We start from the raw sequence: 26230 nt of genomic DNA, 5'->3' as shown, positions 1-26230 counted from the left end.
TGCTGAGGGAGAGCACTACATTTTGCAGAGAAGGACAGGTATTATTTCCTAACAAGCCATCTTTAAATTGGAAGCACGTAAACAGAATCAAGAAACCAATTAGTTGCTGGAAGCAGAAAATTACTGAAAGAAAGAAATGAAAATTTGTATTGCAGCATTTGCAGTTAGGAGTGAAGTGACACAAGCACACAAACCTCCCCCAGCTTCTTTGTGTCGTACAAAAAATTCTTTGCAAATACTAAATTAAAACAGAATCCAAGCATAAATCTGGATCAAACAATGGTATGTTCTCACTCCAGACTGCAGCACCCATTCAGATAAATATACAGAACCAAATCTTCTTTTGCTTCTAGATTCATAATATGTAAGTATAAAATACAGTTTAAATGAAGGTCAGGAATGATGGAAGTGATTACCTCAGTCGGTTGGTATAGGTATCTACGCAGGTCTTCATTTTAGCCAGCAAAGTCCCAACAGAAGCTTGTGACTCCAGCTGTTCCTCCTCCTCTTCACTACTTTCCCCCGACAGAGGCAGCAGTAATGGTACCATCGATGTGCAGGAGGCAATAGCACGGAGTAATTCTAGCAGAGCTCGGTAAAGAGGAACGTGTCGGGCCATATCCAAAACTAAGAGAGAAAAACAGTTTACAAAAATTAATCAAATTGAAGACTCTTAGTCCAGATGTTTTAAATAGAATAGTTAAATTCCAATTGTTATTAAAATATTAATTACATTAAATGATAAAAATACAGTATTTTGTAACAGGCATTTGTAATTTGTGTTTTAATGGACTTAGCCAGAAAGAATTGGGTAAGATACCTGGAAAACAAAGGTTAGCAGGAGATATAAGAAGACAAAAGTGCTAACAAGGTATGGAACAGGATCACCATACACTATATTAATTTCTAGCAGCCTAATAGACAATTCTGGCTCAAGTTGTACATCAGCAGTAATTGCAAACAAGTATCTATGGAGGAAAAATTGTAACTTACAGTGTAGCAGGGTAGCATTTGCTGATTCTAACAGCATAAGCATTAATAAAGACAGACTTTCGTACCACCCACTTTATAGTAATCTTCTCCTTTGGGAAAAGTTGTCTGCATTACTGCAGAATATTTATGGTCATGAAATAAATGAAGTTACCTACCAAGAAGCTTAGCTTTGCTCCTTTTCATGGAGAAAGTATCGTTTTTAAAAACATTACGCTTTCCTCAGAGCATGCACAGGCTCTGAAAATGATGCAGATTTTACCTGCATACATATGAACCACCACGCAGTAAACATGAATAAGAACATATAGGTGGGCAGCCTCAGTGCTGCTCCGTGTGATGTATACGTATAACAGAAGGAACCGTGGTTAGAATGTGGACATCAGCTCCTCTGAGGAGAAGACAGGCAGAGACACACAATTCTAGTGGATTCTCCAGCACCACATTGTTTATTTTTCTTCTACTTGCTTGGAGAAATACATACTGGATGTCATTTCAACTGACTTTCTATCATTAGTAGAAATCCTGGAAATATAGCAATATGCAGATACTTTAACACAGCTGCTTCCTCTGTCCCTAGGACATGCTATTTTTAACCTAACTGCAGAAAAAAATTGCTCTAGTTCAAAGTATTTACAAGTGACTGAGTTTATGATAAAATAAATGTTATTTTCCAGAAAAACAACAACAACAAAAAAAAAAAACCAAAAAAACCCAAAAACCCCAAAAAAACCCCGCAATAAAAAGCCCCGACAGCTTGCATTAGGGCAGAACAAACCATGGAAGGACTCTTTAATATTTCATTTAGCACTCATCCTCCAAGCTAAAAGCAGATCACAAACTTTCATCTGCTGTCACCAAACCCTTAGCTCCAAATACAGCACAATGGGACAGTATAAATAGCCAAGCAAAATTCAAGAAGCCAGTTTATCCAAGTTTAAATATAGATTTCTGTCTCTCTCCAAAGAGTTCTTTTATCAACAGCTTGCTATTTGTATTTTGAAACTGTTACAATGGCACAAAGTCTTCACTGGGTGAAGTTCTGATGTGGTGAACAGGAAGAAAATTTACTGGAACAAAGTAGTAATGTGTCAGGCTTGGTATGATGGCTCTAAAAATATCCTGTGTCAAAATATCCCATGTTTTTAAAGCAAACTCCACTGAATTTAAACACTGGCATTAAGAAAATCAGTTTCAATAATCTGATCCGTACGTTTTATATATTTTTATATATACCCATTCCTTACGCTCAGTCTCCAGGGAACAATAATTGCCCACAGAAAAATCCCCACAATGTGTAAACTCGCCTTAAACATGAATAGATCTGATGATGGTGAAATTAAGCAAGAAGTGAAAAAAAGGAGAGAGAAGGGGGGGGGGGGAGGGGGGAGGGCATAGCAGGGCAAAAGAAAGGGAGAAGTAGAAATCCTAAAACCGCCGAGAGCCCTCATCAGAAACCTCCTCCCACCTGCAGTGCTAACAATGAAGCAGCTCCTCAATGTAATCCATTGCTGTTTAATATGGAGGCAGCGAGTGAAGGAGAGATACAACCTCTTAGATAACCACACCATTTCACTTCTGGAAAGCTTTCATTTATTTATTTTAACCATGAAATTTTCATGAGACCAGAACACGTAACTGGAAATCCTGCAATGCTTGCCTGCCCTCTCCCTTGCTAAATGGGATAGTTACATTCAAAATTAGTCATGAGGGAAACTGAACTGATGTAACTTTAAAATGGGAATGTTTTCCAGAAAGATAGGAGAGATTTCTGGGTTTAGCAAATTCAACTCACTTGCACTGCTTTGCAATTGTTCCCATGGGAAACACATGAAGTGCATTCACTTGGTTTCAATTTAAACAATCTTTTAGGGAACAGCTACCAATTTCTTTTACCTTAACATTAGACTCTCCTAAACTCAATTTCTTGGTGCCACTATGCATCTTACGCTATTTTTGTTCAAGGCCTGTATTATGCTTAGTAAGGATTACGACCCATGCAAGTCTGTCCAAAATGCCAGAATTCCCCCCCATCCCCAATCTAAATCCTAAACCATGTTTACCAAGACTGGGAGTCTGAGTAAGTATCAGGAAAACTTGCTGTAAGGAACGCAAAATTGGCAAATTACAGTTTATTACCTTTATTTGGCAGTTCACCTACTCCTTGTGCCTACTTTGCTTTCAAATGAAAGGGAATGCCAAAATGACTAGTAAAGTATGCATCTGCAGACACAGCTTTGCTTTCTGAAATAGGTTAAGAAGACTTGAGTGTTTTTTTAAATCCATTTACATGTACTTGGATGTTCCAAACTGGACAGCAATCAATTTTTAAGACACTGTGTTTATGCCACTAGGACTGAGACACTGCAAAATACTCCCCTGGCACTGATCCACTGTTTGCCAACTTGTCTATCTCCTCCTGGTGTGGCCAGCTGCACCTGCAGCCATCCAAACAGCACCTTCCTGGAGTCCAGAAGTGTTCAGACTAGAACTTCAGTGTTAGGGCTGTACCACTCAGGTGCCACCATCATCTTTACTGCTGTCTTCCCTTTAGATACCATGTATAATGGGAATATTTCAGAAAACTTTGTGTGAAAAACAATTTATATCCTGTAACCAAGTCTTTTTAAGGAACTGAATTAAAATACTAAAAAGATGAATGAAAATACAGAATATAAATCTGCAAATGAACAAGTCCTATTTCTGTTAAAAGCAATGCACCCTTCGGACTGCCATCCTCACATAAAGGTATCTTACCAACTAAGATGCCAGCAATTTGGATTTTAAGCAAATACAAACTTCAATGAAGAACAAGTGTTAAATGTAATCCACTGCTTTCTTCCAAGTGTGTTACTCCTTGGGAACACACCCAACTTCTTTCTGCCTGAGTGAATTGGGCAACGTGGGTGTACGGTAACACTTTACTTGAATTAAATAAGGTAGCTTCTTGTGTAGGAGAGAAAATCCAACACATCACAAAATAGAAACAGATACTTTATATATATATATATCTATATATATAGCAGAGCTAGAATTTGAATAGCATTAGCCCATCTCAAATATGTCAGAATTTTTTTTTATGTGGGTACTTCAGTTGTTAAGAAGGCACTAACATTATTTCATTTCTGTGGGCATGCACATATAAGCACACCAAACAGCAAACACACAGCATCCCTAAGAAAATGAAAACAGGAGATTAAATTGGCTTTGTAAAACTGACAGATGGATATATTACCTAGGATTCTCTGTTATTCCAAAGTCAAAAACATTATTAAACAATGACAAATTCCTTCCCCAAACAGCTCTGTTTGGTGCTCTCAAGACTCCCACACCACTTGTGCCTAGACTGCCCTGGCTGTCAGGCTCACACAAATGGGGGTCTTTCACATCTGCCCATTTTTGTGCTGTTGGTGCTCGCCGATTCTGCAGGGCAATGAACTGCTGAGGAAGGTAAAACCCCCTTGTACCATGGACCAGTTCAGAAGCTGCCCCTTGTTGACTCCCAAACACAACTGCTGCCTGAGAGTGCCTATCTCGGCTTCTCTTAGGTGTCCTGAGCATTTGCCATTTAATTCTATCAAAAGAGAGGTAAAGATTCTTTTATTACTAGACACAGAGCAGGGATCTGCACAGTTTTTATTCTGCTTCCTTGTCTGCTCTAAACAGGGTTGGCAGGACAGGGCTGCTTGGTGACAACAGCATTCTTTTGAATGAAGTTCTAAAAGCAGTGCCTGGGACCTCTGGCACAGCCTGACTCACTCGACTTCCCCTGCGAGCTTCCTACGTGCTTTTCAACTTGCATTCAGCAAATACACAGAGGTTTCACCTTCCGGCTATACCAGTAGTTAACCAGTTCAAACAGTGGAGCATGAAGCAGAGCACAAGGGAAAAACTGCTGTGGAACCTGGATCGTGAGCAGCCAGAGACCTGTAAAATGGCCCCTTGCTGGTGGCCAAGAGACAGCTGTGACAGCCCAGGGTGAGGGAGAGGGGATGGGAGGCAAAAGAGAGCAGCAAGGTAACATCACCACAGGGTGGGGGCAGCAAGACATGACAGCAGTGCTCTGGAAGTGCTTGGAAGCCCAGTGCTACCACAGACAGCTGATTTAAAGGATCACAGCAGCAGCATCTTTACTACCACCATTGTTTTATTAATTGCAGGAATTAAGAGTTCGAAGAAGATGAGTGGCCATATCAAAAAAACAGGCCAATGTCTTACTGTCCTTGCTAATTAGCAAGGAAATTCATTGTGGCCTTTCTGGACAGTAGGCAGCAGGCATATACACTTAGAATTCACATAAAGAAAGTATCACAGGTCTAAATTTCTGTTGCATTTATGAAACGCAGAAATCTCAGCAATGTCACTGCCATTTTCTAAGATAAGCAGGGATGGCAAACAGCTGGCAAATATTTCATGGTTTAGTGGCATAAGGTATTATCCCTCCCTCCCATTCCTTTGGGTACTAAAGTTCAAGTTTTACTGGCATCACTACAATTCAGTTAACCTCTTGCCACAATATTTGCAATTTAGAAAGACACTGAATGTTAAATAGGTAAAATACAGATATTTAATATAACCAGATCTCCCTTGTATGCTAATAACAAGCAGTCTGATTTGGGAAGCGGATGGGAGAGGAGCCTGGATGAAGTTGTTGAGAAGGCTTTAATGCCAGAAACTGACGAGCATCCTGTCTTGAAAACTGCAGTCTTTCACACATGCCTAAAGGTCATGAAGCATTAGGGCACTCATCACATGTTTGGAAACTTCTAGACAGAGGCTATTTACTCCTGGGAAACAACTGGTTAACATTCAACGACTGTGTGTGATTTTAAAACATTTCAATTGCTTTCCACACATCCGTTTATTCATCACCAATATAGATCTATTTCTTACAGAGACCTAAGGCTACCCATATGCAACTACAACCTTAGCGTAATGAGAAAGCCTATAAGGGCAGGTAGTTTCACAGGATCAAGGTATCACCTTAAATTGCATATATATCTGTAACAAGGTAATGACCCAGTGGAGTCTAATACTCCTTTGCTTTCTTTTAATATTATACAATATTCAAACAAAGAACAGCCAGGCCTAATGGCCCATTAAATAGACAGTACTGAGCAGCAATAAATTTTTTTTTGCAATTCATTTAACATCCTCAGTACAACTTAACTGGCTGTGAATAAGATTATAAAACTTATTTCCATTGCAAAGGATATTTAAAACCTATCAGAGAATATGCATGTTTATGTTAAAATAAAGGAAACTATTAATATAGCATGTCCATTATACCAAAAATCTTCACACTTAACAGGAGATAAAAGCAACGAATAGAGAAGAATAATTTGTGAGAAAACAGTGAAAAGTTCTGCTTTACTTGCTCTGATATAAAAGCATTCCCACTGCAATTCTCACTGTGATCAAACTAGGAATGCCTACCCAAAGGAGCTTACTAACTTGATGTAAAATAAAGCAAAGCAGACACTTGAGGAAAAAAACCAAACAACTTTACCAGCTTTAAACACATCACATTGCCCACTGCATACCCTCCTTGCTTCTGTGCTAAGAGAAATACGGTATATATATCCTCTCAATCTCTCTCCTGTACATCATTTCTCATTTACTAGACTCTCATCATTTAAAGACTCCTTTAATTTCAGTTATTCTAGAGGCCCACAAACTTTGACTAATTTTTCTTCTGTGCAATTTCTTTTTACTTCTGCCAGTATACATGGACTGACTTTCTATCTCTGCTGAAGGAAAGTAGGGTGTGCTGGCAGCAACTCTACTGGAAACTCTTTCCAAATTGCATCCCTTCTGTTTGCTTTCTCAAAGAGATTTGCCACTGCAAAAACGAGAGTGATGGTCACAAATGGATATTAAAAGGAAACAACTGAGAAGAACAAGGCATTCTGAACAGAATGCATGTCTACAACCAGGAAATGTAAATTTAATCCATGAAATTCTTGTGAATGCCTATGAGCATCGCTTACATTTAACAGAGGAGAAGAGAGGAAAAAAAACCCACCCCACGTTTAAACTTGTAATGAACAAATTGATCTCTATAATCAAACAAAACTGAATTCTGATTTTATAATTATGCTTGCATCTTCCATTCCAAGACGCCTTCTCCTTGCATTGGGTAGTTTCCTGTGACCCAAGAGATGCTTTCAAGGCTTATTTCTTATTTTGGATCTATTTTTTTCCTATTTCAATGAGATTTTATATCTTCCTGAAGAGATGAATGATTGTGTTTTCTCAAATATTCATCCAGAAGCAGCCATCTAATCCTGCCTGTTTTAAGTAATGTGAAAGAAACCCTCTGACATTTATGTACAGCAGCTATATTACAAAACTGCTCTATTCGCATCATGTACAAATGCTCAAAATCTACTACACTGTATCTAAACCTCCCCTGCAAAACCCCCAAGGAAACACCTTTGTATTTCAAAACACTTTTTTTTTTTTCTTTTATAGTAAAGTTTAAAGGACATGGAGTCTCATCAATTTAAGAAGCTAAAAGTAAAATAAGACATTCTCATTACCATGTTACTTAGTAAGCAGTTGAAGTCCAATGTCAAGATCACAACTTCGGTACCACACACACCTGCCACCACATTTTTCTTTTACCTTTTTCACCTCTAGATAATCTAAAAAAGACCTTAAAGTTCAGTCAATTTTATACCATTTCCAAAATGTGCTTACTACTGAGAAGGTATTTTTGATCCTTCAGGACATTATTCACAACCTAACCCTCACAGCCAGGGTTAAAATGAAGACTTGAGCACCTCATTATCATATTAAAGACTCTCAGTAGCTACAAACACTGCTGTTCAAAGAAGCCACACAAAGGAATCATTCTGTATTTTTAACTGAAACCTTCAGAGGCAGTTTTGTGCCCACCGACACTGCCAAGGCACGAGAGAGGCACACTCTCTTTCCAATAAGGCCACACATGTTTTCGCTAAATATTTAAATACACAGCTGCCCTTAGCCCCCCTTTACTGCATCTTTGCAAGCATATGATCTATGAATGCGGTCCATGCTGCAGGCAATAGTGTCAGTTCCAAATACGTCATGCTCTGCTGCCTCTTGATTTTCTGTTTCAGAATCAACCCAGGGCAAGCCTCTTTTCTAATAGGCCTAATTAACACCCTGTGTTCTGCTCCAGTTTGATGGGGGGGGGGGGGGGGGGGAAGATTGCCTACAGAGGATTTCAGAATCAGATCTCTTTAAGAAAACATGAGCCTTGGGGTAAAAATTAAACAAAAGCTTTCTAAATATGGTCATCTTGTAATAATTTAATTGGCTTGACTTTTTCTTCACTTTTCTTTACAGGAATAACACATTTTCACAGTACCAATTCGAGCATCTGAAAATACGGCATCAGAAAATACAATTCCCCTGCATAATGGAAGCAGGGGGAGGAGGGGTTAAGCCCCCTTAGGGGTCATGAGTTACAAATCCTGTGCCAGAGCAGTGAAACAATGCAAGAAGGGTGGGCCTCTGAATTCAGTGTTAGGCTCCAAGTCGATTCTTATTAATATTCAGATACAGCCTTTAAATTTTGCTCTTTTGATGTCAGCACTCAGCATATTAGAGTCAAAAGAGAAAGAAAAAAATCAGCTCAAGTAATAGAAAAAGTGAAGAGAAATTAGGAATTACTTAATGAGACTGCATTCAGTCATTAGTACCACTTCAAACCAGGTGCATTTTTACCCTTTCTCAAACATACAGGCCAGAACTTGAAAAGGGATGAGAAAGGTGACTAAGCAACCTGAGGTACAGAATGAGCTCCTGTACTATCTGGAATGAAATCAACTAAGACTTTGCGGCCTAAGGGACTAATGAAATGCACCATAAAGGTTTTGGGGTTTTTTTAATTGTAAGTGGTGAAAAAGAATAACAGAATAGGACTGATCAATAGACTCAAAGGAATAGACACACCAGTAGAAGAAATAGTGTCACTTGCAGAAGAACATACACTACACAACACATCACTGTTAAGCTTTGGAAAAGTTCAACACTAAATGCTGGGCAGTAAATATTGTTACAGGTTCAAAAGTAGTTGGGTAAATTCATGTAAGAAAAGGCCAATAAATGAGAAGACACCACCCTTGGCCACATACTAGTAGCAATGTGGGGCAGCATCTGTGTCAGCCCCATCTGTATATTCTCCTATAGGCACCTGTTATCGCCCACTATCAGTGACAAAGTAATGGGCTAACAACCTTGGTTTGTCTTGGCATTGTTATCATTTTAAGTGTCTTCTAGGAAACTTGGAAAACAACCCTAGTTTAACCACAATATAAAAGCAAAACTCTGTTCAATTATAGAAGCAAATGCATTGCTTGAGTTATTTGGTCAGTCATCTGGAGTTAGTGTAGTAACCTAGCTCAAGGGAACACACCACGGCCCTTAACTATTTCTGGTTTGCTTAAAGAATATTTGATTTTGAAGAATACTGTATTTGGTGAAGCATTTTCAGGAAAATTTATTTTACAAGTCAAATCAAACAACACGTCAACGTTTGTCATAAACATATCCATGATTCCAGAAAAACAACCCCCTCTGCCAGAAAAAGCAGGAGGCATTATTTCATTAAGGCAGTGTGTACAGTTGAGTAAAAAGACACAGCTTCCTGTATTTTCAAAGGACAGGGAAAAAAAACCCCAAACAATCTAAAAGACAAGCTGAGCTTTTAAAGCAGAAGTGACTACTAAATATCATGTGTGGTTCCCAGTTTTGGGGGTATTACACTCCATGCCACACTCTAGTCTCTGTGAGAGAGATCACTCTCTGCCATTACATTTGCTCCAAATAGTCTTGAAAAGGTGGTCAGGTGATGAAGGGATGCTTCCTGCAGGCTACAGAGCCATCCAACATGCAAGGCTGGGAACACATCATTAAGTAAAAATTATTAATGAAAACTAAAACAGCAAAATTATACATTCATTGGTTTTGTTAGTTTATAAAAATGGCCCAATAGGCATCAGTGTAGAAAGGACGTGAGCAAAATACTGAGAGAAGTCCATACTGCCCTGGGATGCAACCCCAATGCAACTTCCAAGAATCCCTCCTCTGAAAGACAGCTGTTTTACCCAGCACTAGTTCTTTAAAACCAACAAAATATGAAGAAACACAATTAAAAGCATGAAGCTACAAACAAATTCTGTCTGTATCAAATCTAGCAAACAAGTGTAAGGAAGCATCAATGTAAAGCTACAGGATTGCTCCACATTATCCAATAAATACATAATGATATAAAGAAAGGCATAGATAAATGAAAGATATTAAAAAGATATGAAGATAGATATATACGTAAAGCATTCAGAGACAGCATGAGAATAAAGTTTTCTGCCTGGTCGGGTGATGAAAAAAACCTTCACTGTTAATACAACCCTTTACTATGGCATTCAGCAAGACAAACAGGAGCAGTAATGTCTAATTTTAAAGATAAGCTACAAGTGTCAAACTGATCTTCCAGTAAGCCAAGAAAGTAAGAAATATATCTTCTGTAGGAAAACAAAACAAAACAAAACAAAACAAGATTTAAATATTCTGCAGACAAAATCTTCCTTGAAAAAGTAAAAATAAACCCAAGCCACATCAGGCGCATTATAAGTGTCAGAGGTGTGGACACTCCACAGAGATGAAAGGAAAGGTATCGCTACTCTAGAAACACGGAGCAGGAATTTTAAGGAAGTAAATCTGGCTTTCATCATCCCTGCACTGGAGGAGGGAACAGTGATTTCACTATTTCTGGCAGAGGGGTGGGCAAGGAGCCACCCTGAAATGGTCCTTAGTCTGAGCGTTACCCCTTCCAGCCCATAAAGCAGTCACTAGCATTTTAGAGTAAGATGGGAATTGAAAATGAGATGGAAACCTGCCACTTCATTGCACATGCTGCAGAAATCGACGTGGAAATTCAAAATTAGATAATTAAGTTGTGGGGTGTTTTTAAACCGTTACCTCAGCAGATGGAAAATGGCCAAGACTTGGGTCTTCTCTTCTAACTGTCAGCAGAGGATACCAACATTGTTACTGGAACAAAAGGACGTGCAGGTCCTGTGCTTTATGGCCAATTTTCCATATGTCTGAGCACACCTACAAGATCATGCCCTCAGGGAAAAGAAAGGAGACTATTTCAGAATCTCATTCTACCTCAAATACCTGTTTTGTTTGGGCAAGGTGGCAGAGCCCTTGTACATACGCAAGAAAACCTTCAGCAGAAGAATGCAGACCTTCAGTGTGCATTCTAGAGAAGAACTGGTTGTTTAAATACCAAGATGGGCATTTGGTAAACACACAAAGTGAAGGCTGAGGAGAAAAATTCAAGCCTAACAGCCTTCCCGAGTCAAGGTTAAATGAAAGGTAACCCCTTGCAATCCCTGCATATTACTAGTGCCCTGGAGCGCAAATAGTTATGTGGTAAATTTAACAACCAGCTTAACTGGAAACCACATATGATGGGGAGAATCATCTCTATGACCCAGCCTTCTGGAACAGGAGAATTTGCACATTCTGTGCAACCTCATGCAAGTGCCTTTAACATTTACTGAAATGGATCATCCTCCATTATGTTATGGTATACCACTAAAGGCTAACTCAAGAGAAAATAATATTGTTTTCTTAATGAGCCATGCTTGAAGTAGTCCTCTGGAGAGGGCAAAAAATATAAATAGTATTAAAAAAAGCCAGAGTTTGTATGTTGAAGTAATCTACCAGAGATTAACTCCCAAGACTAACTCCTTCAGCCACAGAGATCTGTTTCCTTTGACCTATACTCAATACTATGAATACCCTCAGACAATAATAAGAAAGGAAATACCATGAATGGGAAGCGTCTACATAAGAATATGGGAAATGTTAGGAAATTTGTAATGTTTCATTTAAAATAACAGGAGAGAAAACAAGAACCCAGAAGATATAAAAGACAAGGAGACTGTTATGGCCTGGAATAATGAAGACCGAGCACTTGACCAATCAAATGAGACTTTCAAACTGGTGAGAGTGAAAACTGGCTCTCACCTCAATGTTCCAGCAAGTTCTTCATATGCAAGTTCAGCTACACACCTCATCTGACAAAACCCTCCCCTGAAAGTACAGTGAGCTCGCTCTTAGGAAAGGCAAAGTCAAAATGTGCAGAACTAACCCTGGCAATCAGCTCTATACATGAACTGAAAGAAAGGAGTTGTTGATTTAGGCAACAAATTTTTAGCAGCTTATTGAATTGCGCTGCCACCAATCAACAAAGCTATTAATACGGGTCTCATCTCAGAAAGGACTGAGTCTGTTGGTAATGAGAGGCATCATTGTTAAAATTAATTCTTAATACCTCCAGCACAATCTGTGAATGTCTGTAGGATGTGGTGCTGCACAGCAATGTATTCCAGACACCCAGCACTCATTTTCCAAACCACGATTTCCAAGTCTAAGCAAAACCACTTGAGATGTACTGACTAAAGTAAAATAAGAATGAATGGCAGGCCCTGTAACATTTACTCTGTGAATTTTGAAAGACACAATGTGGTTTCTCTGATTTTAAATGGCCTGCTGCATGTCTTTTTCAATTATCCTCAGAGAGAAAACCAGTCTAGACTCCCAGTCTTGTCCTACAAGCAGGGATTCAGCTACCAGTGCTGGCTTCCAATTAATGAAGGGAAGAAAGGAACTCAAAATGAAGCACTCATGGACCTTAACACAAGATAAACGGACCAGGAAAGCTTAAATGCTCCCCTACCTTAAACAAGGCAGAAGCATTACTGCCTCCTGAATTGTCATGTCAGTGACCTCTTCTGTTTCCTGAAATTTAAATTCTACTGCTATGACAAGATGGTGACAATCTGCTGGCAGACAAACTCTCATGGAACACTTATGGCCAAACCCAAATGCTTTTGAAGCAAACAGCCCCTACCTTTTATTTCTCAAGTGAATAATTCAAAGTAAACATACAGAAACTAACTTCAGAAATAAGAAGAGCACCAGCTGCATCTCATGTATGATTTGTAGGCTTGTACACATCATTGTATCAAGCATCGGCATCTAACTCTATTTCTCTGAAAGCTTCTTAACACAGATAAAGCATTTGTGGGAGTATATCTCACATTAGTACCGGCAGTGTTGTCTAAGTTCCCAAAGGGAAACAGTAAAAACTTCCAGGTCCTTGGCAGGCTGATTCAGATACATACGCACTCTCTTGCTCACTCTTTCAAGACAGTTGTGCTATCCTGTAGCCACAGAGACCCAGAAATTCACAGTCGTCTCCAGATGAGAAACAAACCTTAGTTACTAATGTTTTCAGGATTGTGCTGTAAAGCAACTTCAGTGGCTTAGTCATCATTTGGGGAAAAAAAACCAACCCAAAACCAACTATGATTTAAGGCTCATAAAACCAAACAGACCATAAAACCTCAGCCCACTCTTGCTTTTCTGAAAAGTACTCTGCATTATTTGGCCAACAGGACAAAGAATACGTGGGTGAGAAGCAGAAGAAAGAACAAGGTGAGATTCAAGATACCCCTCTGAAATCTGGTCTTTACCCTTCCTATTTCTCACCTGATTTCTAGACTCTCTTTCCTACAAAACTCCCTTCCCCCTGGGAAAACGTAACACGCACTTTAATTCACTGATCAAGTAAGCGGGGCCAAAGGTTGCAAGCTTGTCTGAAGTATGCTCTGTACATGCAGCTGCAAACTCCACCACCAGCTGTATAAATCAATGAAGAGTTCTCTGGTTAATGGATTTATGTTTAAAAGCCATATAAAACAACATGCAGTACAGAAACAGGTACAGATTGAAGCAGAAATTACAGCCTCTCAGTGATCTTTGCTGAATAAAGATTTGTCAAAAAAAAAAACAAACCACCTTCTGTTTAGCTCTCTGAAGTAAACTTCAGTCTTTAAAGGACTAAGTGCTTTATCTGCAATCCAGTACCCAATTACAAGCTAAGTCTAAGCTGCTTCATTCCTCCCAACAAGTAGGTTTTTAATTCTCAAAGATCTCAATGCCATAATGCTTCAATGCATACTTCATAATTACTCCCTATAAATTACAACAAATTTCTGCAACACAGTAGAGCTACAAGTACAAATTTACAATTTGTTCTTTCATAAATCTTTTATATTATTACCACTCCAACGGATAATTGGTTTTGACATTTAAAAAGAATGCTGTTATTAGAATTCTACTCCAAAAGCACTATCTACTAGGAAATAGACTACTACTTTAAATGTTTTGAAAACCTAATAAGCATGTATTAACTTTTTTCAATAGAAAATAACAGATTTCCTGACGTAACAATTTCATCCTCTCATTCCAACACTAAGATGACAAATCAGAGGAAAGAAGTGTGGCAAAATAATGTGCTGGGATGGTGGTATTTTGGTTTTTTGGTTTTTTTTTTGGTTTTTTTTTTTTTTTTAATCAGTCATCTGAAGCCTTGTATGGACAAAATTTGCTCTTTCTCACAAGGTAAGATGCTTTAAGGGCTTTAGAGAAAGAAGAACTTGTATTAGTATTGTTGTTCTCAAAGAGCCACCATCCTGGTCTAGGATGAGAACTAGTCTAGTTCTCACTACTTGCTTCCCCCCTGCTTGCCCAGGAAGGACCCAACATTCACTTACACTCAAACCAAGGTCAAGAAATAGTCCTGGGTACCCACTATCTTTGACCAAAAATCTCTTGAGCTGCAGAGAACAGCACTGAATCATGACTGAAGCGTTTTAAAAGTTACTAACTGCTTTTTAAAGGTGCGATACCTGTACACGAGATTCTTTCTGACTCCAGTGAAGAAGAACAAAATGAAGATTGCTTGATGTCCCATGTGAGACTAGAGACTGAAGAAGAGAAAAAAGCCTCTTGCCTTTTTTCCATTATTCCTTTCTACCATATTCAGAAGGTCACCACACACAGCTGGGGCTGAAACCCTCACTTCTAACTCAGGAACATTCAGTCACCAACTTCTGAGTTGCTTCAGTTCAGTAAGTGTGATTAAAATAGTCCCCTCAAAACAAGTGTGCGACATTGCACTTGACACCCTCCAAACGCAGACTGGTTCCGTTTTTCCTGAACTATTACTCAACTGTCAAACTTGCCACTTTTCCTGACAAAATACCAGAGTGCATTCTGACTGTATTCCCATACAATAAAACAGTGGTTGGGCTTCACTGGTGCTAAGAGAAGCTGGTGTTGAAAGGGCTGTGGCAGAAGAACCAGTACTACTCCATGACCATTTAATTGATTTCTAAACACAGAACTATTTTAAAGCAGGTGTACGTGGCAGAACCAAGTAAGTTTCTGGTAAGTGAAGACTGACAGGTGGGAACAAACTAGAGCAACTTCTGCAGTTAGTTATGAGAGAATTCTGATTTTTTTACCAAGGATATTCTGAATCAGTAACCAAGCTACAAAATCAGGAAAAAACCCCAGACAATACCAAAAGGCACTGAAGTTCTTCAGTCAGAGGGAAAACAAGAGGTAGACACATAGTTGAAGTCTCAAAATAATCATGTCAATACTGAAATGAAACACATGAAAGAGGTGTAAATAAGAACAGAAAGAAACCTGCAGGTAACTTGTGTTGCTACAGAAGATGAGAGTTCTTCCTCTTTTTTTCAACAGGAGAGTAAAAAAATTCTTCGAAACCTAGCTCAAACTGGCCATGCCCATCACTGCTGACTCAAGGGCATCAACACATCAATCTGTATCATAAAAAACAGGCTAACAGCTCTCACAAAGAAGACATTAGCTCTGCCTAGTTCTCAGGAGACAGAGAAAAAAAGGAAAAACCCAAAACAACACAAAACCTGAAGGAAGCAGGAAGGAGTGGGCATATCCACTTCTCACTTATGCCAAGCAAACCAGTTCATCCTAATGTGCACATACTATTCCATCTCCCAACAGACAGAGCTTTGTTTGCTGTTCTGCAATTTGACTGAAAAAGTGTGAGATCTCATAAAAGGAAGTCTGTGGAGGTTGACAGAGAAAACTACAACACATCACCTACAGGCTGCACATGCTACTACATTTCAAGTGGTTTCCTGTGTCTTAGGGAAATGCAAAGCAACTATAAGGGAAAACCATCTTCATGGACAACTGATGTTACAAATGATTGTTTGGATTTCATTACAGCATTTTAACCTAAACAAATTTTAAGTCTAGACAGCTCTTTACATTTTTTCTTCCATTTTCTCCTTCAGATGTTCCTTTACATTCTGCTTTAATTTGCATTCTTCTTCAGAGCATTTGCTCTCTATAAGGGTAAACAATACCTGACACAAAACATGCTATTTTAATGAAAAAAATAAAATAAAATAAGTACAGCATATAGAATAATCTTAAACTGTATGAAAAATTATACAAATCTGTGAAAATTCATGGGGAAAATAAAAGTTTATACTACGGTTAAGAATACACACATCTACAGATTGGGCAAAGAAGAGATTCAGAGCGGCCCGGTGGAGAACGACTTGGGGGTGCTGGTTGATAAGCAAATGAACATGAGCCGGCTGCAGTGTGCACTCGCAGCCCAGAAAGCCAACCGTATCCTGGGCTGCATCAAAAGGAGCGTGACCAGCAGGTCGAAGGAGGTGATCCTGCCCCTCTACTCTGCTCTTGTGAGACCTCACCTGGAGTATTGTGTGCAGTTCTGGTGTCCTCAACATAAAAAGGACATGGAACTGTTGGAACAAGTCCAGAGGAGGGTCATGAGGATGATCAGGCGACTGGAGCACCTGCTGTATGAAGATAGGCTGAGGAAGTTGGGGCTGCTCAGCCTGGAGAAGAGAAGGCTGCGTGGAGACCTAATAGCAGCCTTCCAGTACCTGAAGGGGGCCTATAGGGATGCTGGGGAGGGACTCTTTGTCAGGGACTGTAGTGACAGGACAAGGGGTAACGGGTTAAAACTTAAACAGGGGAAGTTTAGATTGGATATAAGGAGGAAATTCTTTCCTGTTAGGGTGGTGGGGCACTGGAAAGGGTTGCCCAGGGAGGTTGTGAGTGCTCCATCCCTGGCAGTGTTCAAGGCCAGGTTGGATGAAGCCTCAGGTGGGATGGTTTAGTGTGAGGTGTCCCTGCCTATGGCAGGGGGTTGGAACTAGATGATCTTGAGGTCCTTTCCAACCCTAACTATTCTATGATTCTATTCTAATACACATTCCTTTTGTAAATGTGATGTTATGGGTATTCCACATTACTCACAGCAGTAGCATATAGAAGGATAATGATCACCTAAGGATCAAGGCTGTAAATCATTGAATTATACCACTGAGTTTTTACAAGACAGCCTGGCAACTTCTCTTGGAGTATGAATACCTTTAAAACATAACATACATTTGTATTGGTTAAGGTCTATTCCTGTGCAATACAAATGCTCAAACACCAGTGGTAATGAACAGAATGACATCTAATTAACAGAATTTGTTCTGTTTTTCAAATACTACATAAATCACATAAATCGGTTACCAAGGAATTGCCGAAGTTTTACTAAGTGCTTGAAAGTTCACCTAGATGAACCTAACAGATTTAAACTCAGGACATTTTTGTATGTGTCCAAACCCAAACACTATGTAACCATGTAATGCTTACACTGAAATAGGTGGTTTTACTACTGATTTGTATAAAATGATGTTGCTTTTCAGAAAATGCAAAATGTCTCCCCATCTTTCAAATATTATCTATTATTGCAGGTAAATCACGGCCTTTTCAAATCAACCTATATTACTTCACTAGTGAGAAATCTCATGAAGTTTTCATACTGGAAATGCACTGTCACTATAAGGAATCCATTTGTAAATACCACCTTCCAGCTAACATAGATGAATTCTTCAAGTTTCCTGTAACTGAGGAATATTAAGCCTGACAACCTTTCCTTCTTTCTTCCTAAACAGCAACTCTTGTCCAGCACTGATAACTTAAGCAGCTACTGTCCTATCCCTCCTGTTGTGCTAAAGATTTATTTTTGGCTGGGTCTGCTTTCCATACCAGCTCATGGCATGTGCACGCAGACATGCACACCAATACAGCAGAAGGATGGGAAGGGAGAAATGCCTCCAATCAAGGACCATAGCAAACACTGGATCTGAATCATGGGGTGCAGGACGTGTTGCTCCCCCTGGACTGCATGCAGAGGGAACCCAGAAAGATTTGTTTCCTTGGGTTCACCTTAGCCACTGAAGCACCAGCTGCATCACAACAGGAGACCCAATACCAGACATCAACAATGTCAATAACTAGGCCAAGAAAATACTCTGAATCTTTTGCTGCTCTCTGTGGATACATCTTATTTAGCTGGCTACTTGCAGTGGAGCTGCTGAATTTACTTTACTGGCACTATTTACACTTGATAATATTGCAAGAAATCCTTCTGCTGGCTTTGACTCTTTATATGGCTGTCCTCCTGAGGTGACAGATTCCTACCCTCCAAATGCATCATTAATCATTAAAGATGCACTTTGCACAATTTCACAAAGGAAATGGTTTGATTTTTAACATTAGAAGGTTAATATTGTACAATGGCTTGAAACTTTGGTTATTGTAACATGCTCTTAGCAATGCGAATGGTTCAGAATACACTGGTGAAAGTCTCACCATCTTTGTACCTCTGAATGGATCTAAATGAATACGGAAATACACTCAAGATACACATGCAGAAAACAATGCCAGGAACAACTGAAGCTGCAGCAGCCTTTTCAGAATAAGAGAAGAGCTTAAAATGAAGGACCACATAGACATATTAAAATATATTTTAAGGAAGTAATGCTAAAAAGATTTAACCTAATTACTTAATTCTTTTAGAGTCAAACAATTCTACTGAGGCGACATTACTTTCAGGATAAAGAGCAAATCATGTCCAAGCACCATGCAACTCATGGTACTTCAGACATGGTATTTACATTCAAATAACGCACATATAAAATACAGTTTTGTCCATTAGTGAGAAACTAACAAATGTACTGCGACACTTTAGAAAGGTGAGAAACAAAGTGTAATGTGTAAGTAAATTAATTTTAAAATGGAAGTATTTAGAGCAATGATTTTACCCTCTTTTGCTTTCTCACAAAAAGATTATTGAGAACTGAATTTCACACAATGCCTTGTAATTTCTAAAATACGCTGTTCTGGAAAGTGATCAAGGTTTCTAGTTCCATTCCTACTGTTTCAATTCAGTGCAATGAATTATGTTTTGACTTTTTGTACATATAAGCTTTTTGTACTTTTCAATTCTGAATTGCTTGATAGTTTAAGTATTTTTAAAACCATAAGTTTTCCAATGTATATAAAATGTGTCTGCCTTTATATCAAGAAGCAGCATTGTACCAATGAGAACACACAGCACTGGTAGCCTTCCTGGCTTAAAGTGACTGAATAAAAAAAATCTGGAACACAGCTACTTGCAGGGGTTATTAAAATTGTGGCTTTTCATCTGAAGAGATTGGGAAGAAGAGCAGACTTCACAGAGCTCCCCCCGCCCTCCCCCCTCCCCCCGTCTTTCCCAATAGGGCAGGCAAAATATACCTGATTTACCTAGAAAAACGTTGTGTTTTTCTTCCTATGAAATCACGACAGGAATATTTTTCTGCAAGTCTGTGTTTTCACTAATTACGCACTAACCTGCATTCTGTGGGTGGCGAATGAAAAGGAAAAGTGTTAGAAGTAGCATTTCCCATAGAAACAATTGCCTGTCAAACAAAGCATAAAGAGACAAAAGGCAGAAACACTGTTTCAGCTTGAATGCCTTAATGTCACCATTTGTCATGAAGCACTTCTTCAGCAAACCCCAAAGTACAGTTAACTCTACTCCTCCTTACACTGCACACTTTCTCTTGCGTTGGTACTACAGGATTAAAATGTGCGGGGCCTGACAATGAAACAGCAGAGCCATCGCACATTGTTATGCAACTCACTGTCTGCAAGGGTGGCTCGTAGCTCCTTCTTTATTCAGCAAGTGCCAACTGCATGTTTAATCAATGTCACAGCTCACCACAGTGTGCAACTAAAGCCACTGTCATTCCTCTCTTCAGATTTGCCTGGCTAAGTTATGCAATGCTCCGAAGAATACCTTGGAATTCTTTCTGGAGGCTCTGAATGCAGGTGTGTGGCAACGTTCACACAACTGCCAGTAAAGCAGACTTCTTTTCATCCTTTTTCAGGCTGGACTAAAATTACATAGTGTGACTGCACGTAGTTCGCTGCATTTGGAATTACAGCGTGTCAACGTGAGAAAGCCTCTTCAGACGGCTGCCACAGAGTAAATCAACGGCTGGCTTTTTCTGAAGTCTTAATAAATAACTAAGTACAACTGAATAAGCCCAGCAGCTGTTTGGGTTTTTTTTGTGGGGTTTGATTTTTTTCTCCCCAAGACAAAACTGAACAGCATGCATCAAACTGCTCTGCATCATCTAAGGAAAAAAAAAATCCTCAGTTTTAGTAAGAATTAGTCAACAGTGAGGATCATTACCAGAAAGGGGTTTACTGTTTTTCGACTAGACTTGCTTTAGTGGATTACCGAGAGAGAAGGCCAGTCATTTGGAAGATTCTACAACATTATTCTCCTCACTGATAAACTTCTTCATCAAGGAACTGTTCATGCTCCTATCTGGTCTGATTGAGCGAGGACAGCAGCCTCTTCATGAAGATAAAAGCCTGGTTTGCCACTGAATCAACGAGTAAGAAGCATGTCTGATGACATTTTATTCCTCATGCAATGTAGGGTAAGAAACACCTTTGGTTTTTTTACCTTTCTGTGAGATATTCTCTCAGCTGATGACGTTAATTTAGACTCATAGCAGAAATACATGTATCTCTAATGATTACAGATGCTTGCCAGGAGAGAAAAATGCTATTACAGTATGAAATGTGATTGCAAATCTTCAGTAAATTGCAGGTTATCTGAACGAGTAGAAATCCCAATCAAATTTTGGTTTAAGGCTAGACATTTCTGATCAATAGGGCTAAACCAGCATAGCAGATTACATATAAGATCAGCATCTCAGCCACTCAGCCAATGAACATAATTTTACAGGAAAGATGTTTTTACAGGAAATTTGACTGTAAATTAAGAGTACAAGAGCAATTAATAGAGATGACCTGTAAACCTCACTTTTGCAACAAAAAAAGGCAATAAATCATACACGCATCTGTAAATATCTGAAGTCTTATTCTGCACAGAATTTTACTACTATGAAAGTACTGCTGTCCTTTGGCATACTGCAATAATAAGCATATATAATCACAACAACAGCAACGTTTATACGTGGAGAGACAGACATTTTCTGTTAAATGTTTACTGTTGTATGGATGTCCAAAAGCTGATTTCCTAAACAAATAAAAGGATAAGATCTCACCCACAACTGCCTACTTAGGGCTCACTGGTCAAAAAAGACTGTGATACTGTGTTAAGGGGGCTATTTTCCATGTTCAAAGACAGTAGACATGAATATTTTCAACTGCTTTTGTACTGTGATAGTTAAATATTTAACAGCTGAAAATTCACATAATCTCCCCAGGCATTTCAGGGTATCTGACAATGCTCACATACCTGCTTTCATCAATTCCCTGTTTTATAAGGAAACACATTAGCTGGCTAAAGACAAATTTTATATTTCTTTCATAGTAAAGCATATTAATTGGGCTTGAATCATCAAGCTGTTTTTCACTCCTATCAAATCTACAGAACAATTAATTTTAACATGGACACACACATACAAAAATAAAACCAAAGATGAATACAACTCAATAAACCGAGCATCAGGAAATACTGTGTACAGAAGTACAGAATTGCTTTTTAAAAGACCAAGCTCGCATGTTTGTCAGACCAGATATATCATTTGCTTTCTTTCTTCTAGCTAGCTGCCAGAATACTGGTGAAGGTATTTGCAGGAAAAATGGGGACCTCTGCCATCACAACTCTGGAAGATGTAAAAAGGCAAGAAGAGAAAGAGGAAAAAGAAGAATCTATTTTAGCCCTGCTTGGGATTATTGGAACTGTGCTCAATTTATTTGTTATTGTTTTTGTGTACATCTACACCACACTTTGATGACATTTTTGAACATCAGTTGCATAGCACACTGTGCAAAGACCAGCGATGGTAAGAATGATTACTATATTTAAAACAAAAACCCACCACTGTCTGAAAAGATTATGAAAAACATTCCAGAGCAAAGTGTGTGGCTAAGGGCGCTGCTTCAGTGACTGCTACATGCATCTGCGAGCCCAGCTAGGGTGCTAAATTACGTAAATGAAGGCAGATGATATTCAACTTCTCAATGATAACAGATGAAATTCAAATAACAGAAACAGAGATGGCACTGTTTGATTGTCAGCAAACAAGCAAGAAATGTAAGCACTGAAAGCAATGAAAACATAGAAAGAGATGAATTAAATATAAGTAAAAATAAGCAAGCCCCATGATGCTTTCTATGGTTTTGTGCAACTTGTCTCTTCATAGCTGAGACCAGAAAACAAACAAAAAGGTTTTCTTTTTAGATCACTATAATTTAGGCTTATAATTTACACTGATGTATAATAAGTGTGGAAACAAGAACACTGTTTCACCAAAAGAACACCAAAAATTGTAATACTACAAATAAAATTTTAACTATTGACTATATTCCATAGCATTTTTATTAGTCTTGTGGAAAGCTGAAGAAGCTTAGATTTTCTTGCCTTTCCCAAATCTGTATTTGAAATCCTCATGCTATATTGACAATGTGCTTCCCCAATTAAAAATCGTTTCAAGTGGTGTGAAAAAATAAAGAATAGTTTCAGTACTTAAGAAATATTTATAATTACAATTGCACACTATACATATTCTCCATAAGAAAAAATCATAAATTACTTTTTTTATATTGCCATTTTTAGAATGTGTTTAACATAAGTAAAAAAAACTTTCATGTTTTCATCCTAATGCTAATATTCAAGTGAAATAAAACATACCACACAAGGATTCATGGTGTTACGTGGAGAATAGGTTTAATCATCTCTACCCAGAAGAGTGTACTCTCTGTTTCTGGACCAAGTTCTGAAGAGATTTTTCCCTTTTTGTACCATTTATGACTGAGGCCCAGAATTGCAGCTCTTACGCATGTTCCATCTACTGAAACTGATGAAACTGTTTCTACCTTTTAAATTACATCTATGTATGTCTTTGAATTGGATCCAAACTGCAGTCTGAGATCATAGAAGATTTTTGTATTATTAAGACATTATTAAGACATTATTATAAGACATTAATACGTCTTGCATATATCTTCTAAAAGAAAAAGCTACTTTTGGAAGCTTAGGATTAAAACCACAGTAAAAATAAAAAAAATCAACACACACACAGAGAGCAAAAATAAAACCCAAAAAACCAATCAGGAAACAATTTATTAAATACCCTTTTTAGTATTACACGTGCCACAGAGGAACAATGAAGGAGCTGCATTTCTGAAAAGTTCCTTCTCCTAGACTGCAAAGCTATATCCAGCCCTTCCATAAATTGATAAAGCAGAGCAATACATCCCTTGTATAGGTGATAGCTTATTACTGTATACAACCTCATTACTGCTACACCAACTGAGCCTTTGGAAGTCACTCTGAAACAAGCACATGCATAAAATAAGATCAGGGAGCCTGAACAGAATGAATTTGGCAATGGTATTTCCATCAGCTGCGGAATCTACTCTGTAATACTGATTTAAGGATGAATGAGGTAGACAATGGTATATTCTGGGTCTGCACTCTGAACCAATACTGGCTCAACCAGAAGAACTGATAAACAGAGCTGAGGCTGCACTGGAAGGAAGCATGTGCAGACAAGAAAATTTATTCACTGTCCATGGTCTACAGCAAGTCTCTGGTATTCTATACTTATTTTCAGTACATGAACCACCAAAGCATTCTATAAAACTAAGCTACATTCTACAGGAATTATGCAGGTTATTCATCTTTATTTAAGACTACAGAATAGAGTCAATACATTATTAAATTCTTCAATGTACTTCATATTGACGTATCAACATACTTATGGATATTATTGCATTAATCTTGTAATACAAGGATATTTGAGATGGGTCTTAAAATGAGAGGTTACAAGAACCTGAAAACTGAACAGAAATCTAAAATTCAGGCAGAAATTACTGCTGTTTTGATCCTGAAGTTATTTAAAACTTGTCAATTCTGTGAAATAAATAAACAGTTTTATTTCATGTCATTTCAATGCATAGCTCTCTTCTCAAAATTGTGAATCGACTACTACATCAGCACTGGAGTGAGACACTGCACCTTTTTTTGCAAACACTTCAACAGTAAAACAGATAAAAAGCAAACCCAAAGTTTTAGCCAAATGTGGCAAGGGTTCAGCATCATTCCTTCTTCCTATGAATGAGTTCATTAACATTAATGAAAACCAGTGGAATTTTTAATTTCAGTAATTATATACTGTCTATCTAAACTGCCACTGTACTTTTAATTTCACTTACAGTAAAAGGCTTTGACCCTTTGAAGAAAGTCAAAGGGTAATAGTATCATTAGAGACTGCCCTGGCATACAAGCTATATTTTGTTTTAAAATGTAAGTCCAATGTCCTCCCCTAACAGGTAATACTTGTCCTCTATTACACTCATGCAGACTTAAGTCTTACCTTAGTTAAATGAGCTCAGTATACAGCTCTGGTTCTTAAACATTTAACCCAATATATGCATAAGAATCTCAACAACACAGAATCATAGAATAGTTAGGGCTGGAAAGGACCTTACGACCATCTAGTTCCAACCCTCCTGCCATTGGCAAGGATGCCCCATACTAGATGATGCCACCCAAGACATGAATTATCAGAACAGCAACCACCTCTTATTAGATACAGTAAAAGGCAGTAGTCTATGGAAAAGTAGAATTTCATGATGATTCAAACTTTTCACCACAGTAGTACCTTTACGCCTTCAGCAATGAATAAAGATGTAGTACACTCTTAGCTGAATGAGCTCAGTGTACCAACTTCAGATAGCCGTAAGAGAACACAAACTTCCTAAAGCACTGAGCCTACTCAGTCCAGTGGAACTGGACTACTTTGCAAACAGTAGAACAACACCATATAATGCCTTCAAAATAAGTATGACTAGTAGAAAAGAAATGCCATACTTCCATAGGCACTCTAGGATAGTTTAAGCTCTGAGATAAGGAGGCAAGGCCTGAAAAGTATGACTACAATGGACTAACTAACAAAGGTATATCAAAAGAGGCAGAAAAAAGAATTCAGTGTGTTCACCTTCAACAGATTTGTCCATAGAACTTACTAAATGAAGTTCACAATGAGGTATTGGACAGCAGGATAAAGGAGCACAACTGTTAATGACTCCACAAGTCCAGGGTGTGACAGTACTTGGTAAACTATGACAGGTTCATTAAAAGCAAATATTGGACTCTTACAAAGTGGAACATGCTGGTCAGTACACAAAATCCTTTTAGTAAAACTCTCACATAGAAATGCATCATCTCTTCTCAGCAGTCAAACCCAAGGAAGAGTGAGCTAATCTAATGACACGAGCTATGCTGACAGCATCACATGGAAACTTTGTCCACCAAAGAAGGACGGGTGTCTAAATGGGGAGTACGCAATAAAACCCCAGCTAAAACCATAGTATTGCCTGCTTCCTGTAGGCCTAGGAATTAAAGCAGAGAGAATTCTGCAACTTGCAATGAGGTCTGTCTTCCAAGGAACAGGTGGTATAAAACTTGCACTCTTCAGCTTTAAAATTAAGTCATCTCAGGGTTTCCTAGATACTAGTTTATGGACAAACTAGTACATTTTTAAGCATGAACATTCTACCTAATATTGTGGTATCACTGATAAATCCCAGCTTCACTGGGCTTTTTCTTGTCCAAGCCCAAAACAAAACAGACAGCCCCTGTCCTAGAAGTCATTTGATTTTCCTTCTGTTTCATGATTCCCTTCCACTGCCTTCTCTCTGCAAACCTCATTAACTACTGCCTTCTCCTTCCCCACTTGTAAATACTAGCTTTTATTAGTCTTCATAAATCTAGGTCCACCAGTCAAGTAGCTCTTACTTACCAACAAAATCTAGACCTTCAAGTAGCCATGTACTCGAGTTAGAATCTGCCAGTCACACATTTGCTGGGAACCTCTTGTTGCACACTGTAATTTTATTGTTGTGCATTTTGTTCAAGGAGAGAAGTGTTCACATTTATAAGAGTTCTACAGCACTAACTCTTTTAAATGAAATGTCCTATATAAAATACAAA

General features: G+C 38.5%; 1 protein-coding gene across 2 annotated transcripts in view; it reads right to left on the bottom strand.

The window, feature by feature from the left end:
- The window catches only part of BIRC6 (baculoviral IAP repeat containing 6), a 173959-nt gene that overhangs the window by 23972 nt on the left and 123757 nt on the right, over positions 1–26230 (bottom strand). For both annotated transcript variants that reach the window (XM_065679912.1, XM_065679913.1), the window contains exon 66: positions 417–627. In XM_065679912.1, coding sequence (XP_065535984.1) covers positions 417–627 — 211 coding nt within the window. The remainder of the gene's footprint in view (positions 1–416; positions 628–26230) is intronic.

This window comes from Lathamus discolor, chromosome 5 (assembly GCF_037157495.1).
Source record: "Lathamus discolor isolate bLatDis1 chromosome 5, bLatDis1.hap1, whole genome shotgun sequence".
NCBI lineage: Eukaryota > Metazoa > Chordata > Aves > Psittaciformes > Psittacidae > Lathamus > Lathamus discolor.
This window is presented reverse-complemented; position numbering and strand designations above follow the sequence as displayed.